The following is a 9,230-nucleotide window of genomic DNA, read 5'->3' on the forward strand; positions in this document are numbered from 1 at the left end:
GTCTCTTCTCTCCTGAAGCGCCAACAGCCAGAACAAAATGTTCATCTGTCGTGTTATGAATTATTCCATCAAACAGGAGATGCCCGAAAATACTTAGCGGCAGTGCCAAATTGAGAGATCAGGCAGGTAGACACACACACACACACACACACACACACACACACACACACACACACACACACACACACACACACACACACACACACACACACACACACACTAAGGACTCATATACCCTACACTGGTACGTACGTACACTGTATTGGTGCACTGGTGTGTGTGTTTGTTAATGTGTGAGTGTGTGTGTGTGTATTCCTGTGTGTGTGTGTGTGTGTGTGTGTGTGTGTGTGTGTGTGTGTGTGTGTGTGTGTGTGTGTGTTCACTGTTCATGTGTGTATGTCTGTTCCTGTGTGTATCTGTGAGGTGCGTGTGTGGGGGAGGCGGGTGGCTAGACCGCGGCTCTGTTAGTGTGCCATGATCAGGAACTCTGGGGGATGAGAGTGGGGTGGGTTGAGGTGGCAGGGAGAAATAGGGCCCGGGCACTTTTGGCTTAAAGGGGTAGCCTGATTATCATTGACATTCAAATCTCTTCGAGACTTGGTCTGACCAAGAGCATAACAGTTAACATTTCCCAAACGGCATGGTTGACCTGCCTCCCTTGGTTTGCTTATGGTTGTTTGCTTATTGACAAAGAGGGAGGAGTTCCCGTATTTTCGGGAACTCAGAATTTTACTTACATTGCTCTTGACCTGACTAGTTGCAACGCTGAAAGTGTTTCGTCACTAGGAAGGCACAGCCTGGCTATTAAAGGGGCTCCTCATATTTAGCGATGCAGGACTGACTCACCGGTGGGCCCCGCACCCTTGTGGGCCCCTATTTTCAGAAATGTAAAATGTGAAAAAAATGTTTTACATTTCTGAAAATAGGGGCCCACGAGGGTGCTGGGCCCACTGGGAAATGCCTGCTATGCCAGATGGCCAGTCCAGTCCTGCCCTGTGAGGTGGGGTTACTCTGCTTGGCGTGCGGCTCACCTTGTACTGATAGGTGGGGTCCAGCTTGTTCCAGGGCTCCGGGTTGCTCTTCCTGTTCCAGCTGATCAAAAGAAATTGCACAGCAGCAAGAGGGGATGGAGATGAAGAGAAGAGAAAGGGGCAAGGCAACGGGATGGGGTACAGTTGGAGTTGTTAGTCTGTAGGTGATGAGGAAGATTTCTGTTGGATTGCAGCCAGTAATGGAGGAAAATGAGTTTGAGTTGCTTTTATAAAAGTGGTGAGATCTACAGCCAATTTCTGGGACCTCCTCGAAAATGAGATGTCCCATCTCAAGGCCTTATCCCTTTATAAAGACTTTGATTTTCAATTTTAAATGAGGTAGCTTAATATAGGACTACGTATATGTTGATAGGAATTTATTGTCCGTCTTGGTCGCTCTCTATGCGTGTGTGTGTGTGTGTGTGTGTGTGTGTGTGTGTGTGTGTGTGTGTGTGTGTGTGTGCGTGCGTGCGTGCGTGCGTGCGTGCGTGCGTGCGTGCGTGCGTGCGTGCGTGCGTGCGTGCGTGCGTGCGTGCGTGCGTGCGTGCGTGCGTGCGTGCGTGTGTGTGGACATTCTGGCCTGAATCCCCCAGGGCTGGCCCTTAGCCTGTACACACACACACACACACACACACACACACACACACACACACACACACACACACACACACACACACACACACACACACACACACACACCGTTGCTTTCTCCACAGCTCACATTATAAAACTCAACAACATCCAGTCTTGATTAGGCATACATTCAGCATACTATTGACCATAGTACATGAACTTAGTTTTTCATCCTGTAAGGTCTGTGTATGCAGATGGCTATGCCAAAAAACAGTGACACTACCGCTGCTTGCTTTAATTTTTCATGTATTTATTTCACTTTCTAATAATATTAATATCCATGAACAGAAGGCAGAACTGTGTTCGTGCATGTGCACACGTGTTTTTGTGTGTGCATGTGTGTGTCTGTGTAGGTGTGTGTAGGTGTGTGTGTTTGCATCCATGCATGCTGAGTGTGTATAATGGTTTGTGGATGTGTTTGCTTGTGTGTGTACTGTATAATGGTCGTGGTGGGTATGTGTGTGTACTGTGTAGGTGTGTGTATTTGTGTGTGTTTGCATCCATGCATCCTGTGTGTGTATAATGGTGATGGGTGTGTTTGCATGTGTGTGTACTGTGTAGGTGTGTTTAGGTGTGTGTGTTTGCATCCATGCATCCTGTGTGTGTATAATGGTTTTGGGTGTGTTTGCATGTGTGTACTGTGTAGGTGTGTGTATTTGTGTGTGTTTGCATCCATGCATCCTGTGTGTGTGTGTGTATAATGTGTGTGGGTGTGTTTGGGTCAAAGCCGTCCAACATGTCCTTCAGTTTTTTTTATTTTTTATTATTTTGGCTTGGCTTTCATGCATTCACTTTTCAAAAAAATGTTTTGAAATGTAATGTTTTTCACAGTTGCAGTAAGCAAAAGCATCTGTTAACAGTGCACTGAAGGACAGTGTCATGTTGGACGTCTTTGACCCGTTTGCGTGTGTGTGTACTGTGTAGGTGTGTATATTTGTGTGTGTTTGCATCCCTTCATCCCGTGTTTGTATAATGGTCGTGGGTGTGTGTTGCATGTGTGGTTACTGTGTTGTGTTGCCATAGAAACTTACATGACGTGTGGCCCCATGGCCAGCCGGAGGAGGTATCCTCCCGCACCCACCATACCCACGAAGACGAAGCAGAACTGGGGGATCAGCTGCACACACAAAGGTAGAGACAAAAACTGGTGTTTAACAATGTTTATACGTTTATGCATTATTACCAGGGGGGGTAATTCCAAGAACCTGGCTGAATAGTGAATCAGGTTAAATTAATGTAAGGCAATGAAAGAACCGCACACCAATGACCTCCCTTTTACTCCATCTTTATTATCGTGACGTTTCGGGCCACCACCACAACGTTACGAGAATAAAGATGAAAAAGCAATCTCATCCTCCTAAAAGGGAGCTCATCGGTGTGCGGTTCTGTCATGGCCTTATACATGAACTTTGAGTTTTGAGCCTGCACCCGACAAAAAGAAATTGGTTGTGCGTGAGATTGGACTTGGAACCAGGTGAAGTTAACCTTGAGGTAGTGGTGAATCATGTAATAGAAGAGCCTGGAGGCCTCTTAACCGAAAGGGACAATGAAATTCTAGGTTGTTTCGTCCAGAGGCGGTATTACGCGCCTACGTCACAATAGCTATGCGCGTCCTTGTTGCCGACGACGTTTGATTCGTCACCATGACAACCGTCCTCCATACCGTCCCTAATCTTAACCCTAAACCTAACCCTAACCTTAACCCTAAACCTAACCTTAACCCTAAACCTAACCATAACCCTAACCTTAACCCTAAACCTAACCCTAAATCGCTCGTTTGAAACTAGTGAGTCCCAGTGCAGTGCCCACTGCACTTCGGACGAAGTAGCCTAGTTTTTATGAGTACCTTAACCGAAAGGCACCTGTGGGCTATCTATGAGCAGGTTAACCACCCCCTGAAAGTTAACTTTTACCTGGCTCTGGCCAGACCATTTTCACTGGGCTTCCTGAGCTTACACAAGGGTCTGGAGGAACTTCAGATTTGCCCTGCTCCCGAAACACACTGCGGTAGTCGAACCAATCAGGATCACAAGATATTCAGAGATGTGACGAACTCATTCCTCCACATTGATTATGTAATTTCAACTGTATTTTCGAATCTGTGCTTAGTTGAAGGAGCACCTTGTTAAAAATATCAGCCAAGTGGTTTCCCCAATCACCTGCAAGGATTTTTAAAAATAAAATCACACCTTTGCAGGTATAGGCATATGGTGTAACTCCAGATGAATGTTCATGAAGGAAGGGGGAACCCATTCATCTGGTGAGAGTCTGGTTAGGTTAACTTACCCAGGGTCATTACTTAACCCCTTAGCGCAGAGCCTATGTTATAACCTTACTGTCACCAAAATTGTAATGGCTATGTCTTAATCTGTTACTTAAGGCTCTCGGCACTGTCATAGCAATGTTGTTATGATGTAGTTGAGTATTTTCAGCAAATAGTGAATAGGCCCGCTGGCGACCCCATCTGCAGTAAGAGGCTAACCAGCTTCTTGGAATACCCCCCAGGGTCACTGACAGTTATTATATGGCCAGATCCATTGGACAAGTCAAGTCCAAGTCATCTGAAAGGGGCCTGTACATGCAATGTAATAAGGACACAATTCTGCCCCCCCCCCCCACCACCCCACCCCCATCTCTCTACCTGGGCCTGGGACAGCTGACCTGTTTGTCTCCCCATTGCCAGCTGTCCTGTGCATCACATGATACATACCACTATATTCAGTCATTGAACATACTTGTACACACACATCACATCACATCACACCAGAGCATGCAGTACCCGGCGGGCGGAAGCTGCTTTGGTTATTGATAAGCTGCCGGTGTTCAGAACTGTAGACCGGGCTTCCGTTCCACTCGCACTTCCAGGAAATGCAACTGATACTCAGGTGTGGGTCTGCCATGGTATCCAAGGTTGGCAAACACAAACGTTGTATATGATATATATTAATGTGTGGTGGTGATGTGTGTTTGCATGTGCACGTGCCTACGTGCCTACGTGCCTATGTGCCTGCGTACATACATACGTGCCTACGTGTGTGTGTGCGCGTTTGCGTGCATGTGTGTGTGTGTATTCAGGTGTGTGTTTGTCTGTGCATATGCATAAACAAACACACACAGAGGCAGAGGTTGTTATTCCTTTCTCTCTCTCTCTCCTCTTCCTGTTTAATATGTATGAGGCAGGCTGGCTAAGGCGAGTTTGCTGTCAGCCAGGGTTGAGCGGGCAAGGACACCATGGAAGAGAGAGATCTCAGGCTGTGTGTGTGTGTGTGTGTGTGTGTGTGTGTGTGTGTGTGTGTGTGTGTGTGTGTGTGTGTGTGTGTGTGTGTGTGTTTCATGCACACATGCCCCCACACAGCATGTGCTCTCTCTCTCTCTCTCTCTCTCTCTCTCTCTCTCTCTCTCTCTCTCTCTCTCTCTCTCTCTCTCTCTCTCTCTCTCTCTCTCTCTCTCTCTCTCTCTCTCTCTCTCTCTCTCTCTCTCTCTCTCGCACACACAACACACACATACACACATACTGTCAATGCCCCCACCTCTCAACCAAAGGGATGGGGTGAGGGGGAAGGGGTGGGGGGTAGTCTGACAGGGATTAGAATAGAAACACACATTAAAAAGAAAACACGACACTTCCATTCAAACACACATGCATGGAGATTGAAATGCCCATACACACACACACACACACACACACACACACACACACACACACACACACACACACACACACACACACACACACACACACACACACACACACACACACACACACACACACACACACACACACGTGCACACACATTAAAAAAGCAAGCTTGATGGTTGTGTAAATGCTAGAAAGAGAGAAATAGAAATGACATGGCAGAGCGATAGGCTAGAGAGACTTATGCACGCTGGCTGTCTCATTTCTGTTACCTTTTGAAATCTTCTTATTTATTTTATTTAGACTCACAGAGCTTAAATTGTTGGATTCCGCTTTAAAAAAGTTTCAACAAACAGGGCACATTACATGTCCCCTGAGTGAAAAAAGAAAAGATTTCAAATCCCAGAGGTTTTCTAGGTTCATTGAAGAGTGAAATGTTTGGGTGACGTGACACAGGGTGTACTTCAGCACACCTGCCAGTGGGGGCAGCACTTTTAAAGCTGTCGCAGTATGCACCAAAACATTAGGCCTTAGCTACTGATAATCATGCCCTGCCAAAGTATTTCATCATTTAATGTTAAAGGCTACGTAGAGTATGTCATGTTGTAGTTTATTTTACTGAATTTCTGCTGCCCATTCACAGATGTTGTCTTTTTCGTGATTTATTAATTGATATTTACTATCACCATCAATTTGAAGTACTCATCATCACTTGGAAATGTACACCTTTCATACATAAATACCGGTAGTATGTGGATCTTTTCAACGTCTGCCATTATGACTTGGAGATATGGTCAAACTTAACTTTTGTGGTGGCTGTTGTTAAAGTTTTGCCAAGGATTTCCAAAGGCACTGGAATCAATTAAAACAGTCTTTCATGTGATGGGCCAACAAGTGTCTTCTTCAGAGTCTATCCACTAACTACTTCCCAAATCCCAATAACAAAGACAAAGCTCAGGCAAGCAAGTAGAACTAAGTGGCAGGTGTGTGACACACCACCCTGTTTCAGTAAGTGGTCAATTGGTCACTAGTCAATTTGTGTTATACCATGTCACACATTAAAACATCTCACACACATTATGTTAAAAATACATTTAGTACTTATGAGGACTACAATTATCACTTCATAAGGGCTACAATAAAGAATTCACCTTGAAATATTCACCAAAAATTGATTACATGAAGGTCAAACTATGTGTACCTCTTGTGGCCATTTGGTAAACATTCCATAGTCTACCAAAGTAGGCCTACTCTAAAGGTGACATATCTAGTGGTAAACATTCAATCCATAAAACCTCTGAAGAAGTCATATATTGCTTAAAGCTACAACTAGATTGGAGTCCAAATTCAGATTTAAAAGTCTTTACAAAAAGGGGTTATAATCCAGGTATTCATTAAATCATTGGCTTGTGAGGGCTTTTAGAGTATAGATCCATTAGGTCTTTCTTTGTAATCATTTTTAAAGTTTGTCCCCTCCCCTCTTGGATAGCGCAATCGTCTCTATTCCCATTGCCCTTAGTGACTCTGGGTTGCGTCCATAATACTGTTTGTGATGTTAAGTCATAGGATAATCATAATTTCTAGTCCGAATTGCACACTTGAGCTCTGCTATCATCTGTTGTAATTTTCATTTTGTTGTTGATGTTGTAGGTTTCATTTATGATATTGCATTTGTACCGTCTGTTTTTGAATCATAGTTTCATGTCCTCTGCCTTGGTCTCAAAATCTGACTCCTGCGACTTGAGAATTAGTTAGTTGATAGGAAAAGACACTTGTTCACAGCCCATCACACTAAAGGCTTTTTAATTCAATCCAGCAGTGTGCCTTTGGAAATCCTTGACAAGACTTAAACAACAGAAATCACAGAAGTTAAGTTTGACCGTATTTCTAAGTGACTAATTTCTTTGAGCCAAAGAGCATCTGCTTTAGAAAGAAAAAGTGAAGCAGCACTCCTTAACAACTACCAAATTGTTGGTGTTTTAGTATCTGCTATTTTGAATGACCTTTCATAGACATCTTTGGCTGCAAAACTTACTGTACTTTGATAAGACCAGGTATTCGATTTTTAATTAGTAAATATTCATGAAAAGATCAGATCACATACCATACTGGGCCTTTAAGTGATCTTTGTTGCCCTGGGTATTATAGAATCTGATGTAAATAATGTATCAAACTTCCACCCTGAATTGCATGTAACTTCCCACAACTTTGGTTACCCTCGACAGCAGAATGAGCAATATGCACAGTGTGACAAAAACAAATCTGTCTGGAAAGACACTGTTATGTAAAACCACTACCTTCACACCCTATAATTATATAAAACCACTGCAACTCTCAAGTCTGTAACACCTCAAGTGTAAACCGAAAGATATTCGCCTTTTAGTACGCCTTTTTAATCACATAATTGCTAAATCAGTCTGCGAATGCTTTATCTCCTTTGTGTGTTTCTTGGCTTATAAGTTAATGACTGAAAGTTAGGGGTTGCTGACCCTGGAGGCATATCCTTATGTGACCTGACCTGCAAACGTTATGCTGAAGTATACGTTGCAATATAAAGCAACCTTAAGTAGAGTTAATCTTCACAAGTCAGAAGCTGAATTATCTCTGATTCAAACTACAGGAAGGCAGCTGTCTCCTCCAAACATACTGGAGTTAAGACAAAGTAAAACAAAGCAAAGTTAAGGGCCTTTTCCCTGACAGCAGGCCTATGAACCACGAAATAAAGTTTGGAAATGCTTTTAAAATTGAGCAAAATATTTACTCTCATTTTAGTGTAGTTATGTATATAAATGTTAGAAAATAGTTGAAATGTGTTAGGGTTTGTCATTTCCTTCTAGTTTATGCATAGGTACATCGAAACAAGACCTGAAGACCAATCAAAATCTCTTAGTTCTTAGGTCTTTCAACTTCAGTCTAATACTGTCACTGCCATCTGATGTTGGTGGCCTGCCAAATGAAGTGCCACTTGAATCTGGGTCATATGCGGATGGATTTTCAGAGGGATAATGTGCCACTGTTGTTTTCTGTTAAACAGGAGTGCAGAACAGGCTGGCATTTCGAATCCCTCCTCCATTTTTCTTTGTCAATGCACAGACACAAATCTTTCAAGTCGTGTCAACACAATAATGAAAAATAACGGAGTGCTAAATTACAGAGATATCACTTTTTCTCATTTGAATGCAAAGTTAACAGGCTACTTAGCAACTATCTGTCAGCTGTTGTCTGTTGAGTTCATACTTGTGTGCTCTAATCAGAGTAATGATGACACACATAATCCCTCTTAGAAACGTGTGACATTCAGCCAGATGCCACCACCACACTGACGGCACCTTGCATGTTCAACCAGCATATTATATTCCCATTAAATCCTAATCCGGATCAATCCGGTCAACTGTCTTTTAACAATACTGTGGCACTTACATTCCGGTAATTTCTCCAATTAGTCCCCCATTGAGAAATATTTCCTGTAATTTTCCATCGCAAAAACGAACTGTCTGACACAGGCTATCACACAGGACTTACACACAGATTGCCCACTGAGCCACCAAATATTTTGCCCTAGAATTTTGACAAATGGTTATATAACACATTATCTAACTTACCCCGGGATGCTTCCTTGCATGCTCAAACACCGTTCGTATGGGCATGATTAAAAAGCCCAAATGATGACAACACTGCAAAATGTAAAATCCAAACAACAACAACAGCAAGACAGGTGCAGTAGTAACGGATGAGTAGTGGATGTGGAAGATGAAGGATGGTGGAGTGGCAGCAGTGCTCACTGTGGGCAGAGCTGCTGTCTTGCTAGCGGGCAACACTGTGCCCACTGTCTGGGTTGGCGTCGTGACGCAGACGTGGCTGGATGCTGAACTGAAGGGGGTCAGTGGGTACGGCAGGGCACGGGCGCGGGTGAGGGCGGGCGGGCGGGA

General features: G+C 43.8%; 1 protein-coding gene across 1 annotated transcript in view; it reads right to left on the reverse strand.

The window, feature by feature from the left end:
• LOC134463091 (cytochrome c oxidase subunit NDUFA4) overlaps positions 1–9,024 on the reverse strand; it is a 12,238-nt gene extending 3,214 nt beyond the window's left edge. Inside the window, exons 1-3 of the mRNA XM_063216332.1 lie at positions 8,904–9,024; positions 2,696–2,781; positions 1,032–1,092 (exon numbers count right to left, since the gene is read on the reverse strand). Of these exons, the coding sequence (XP_063072402.1) occupies positions 1,032–1,092; positions 2,696–2,781; positions 8,904–8,948 (192 nt within the window). The 5' untranslated portion in view covers positions 8,949–9,024. The remainder of the gene's footprint in view (positions 1–1,031; positions 1,093–2,695; positions 2,782–8,903) is intronic.
• Between the last annotated feature and the right edge of the window lie 206 nt (positions 9,025–9,230).

Source organism: Engraulis encrasicolus, chromosome 14 (assembly GCF_034702125.1).
Source record: "Engraulis encrasicolus isolate BLACKSEA-1 chromosome 14, IST_EnEncr_1.0, whole genome shotgun sequence".
Classification (NCBI taxonomy): Eukaryota; Metazoa; Chordata; class Actinopteri; order Clupeiformes; family Engraulidae; genus Engraulis; species Engraulis encrasicolus.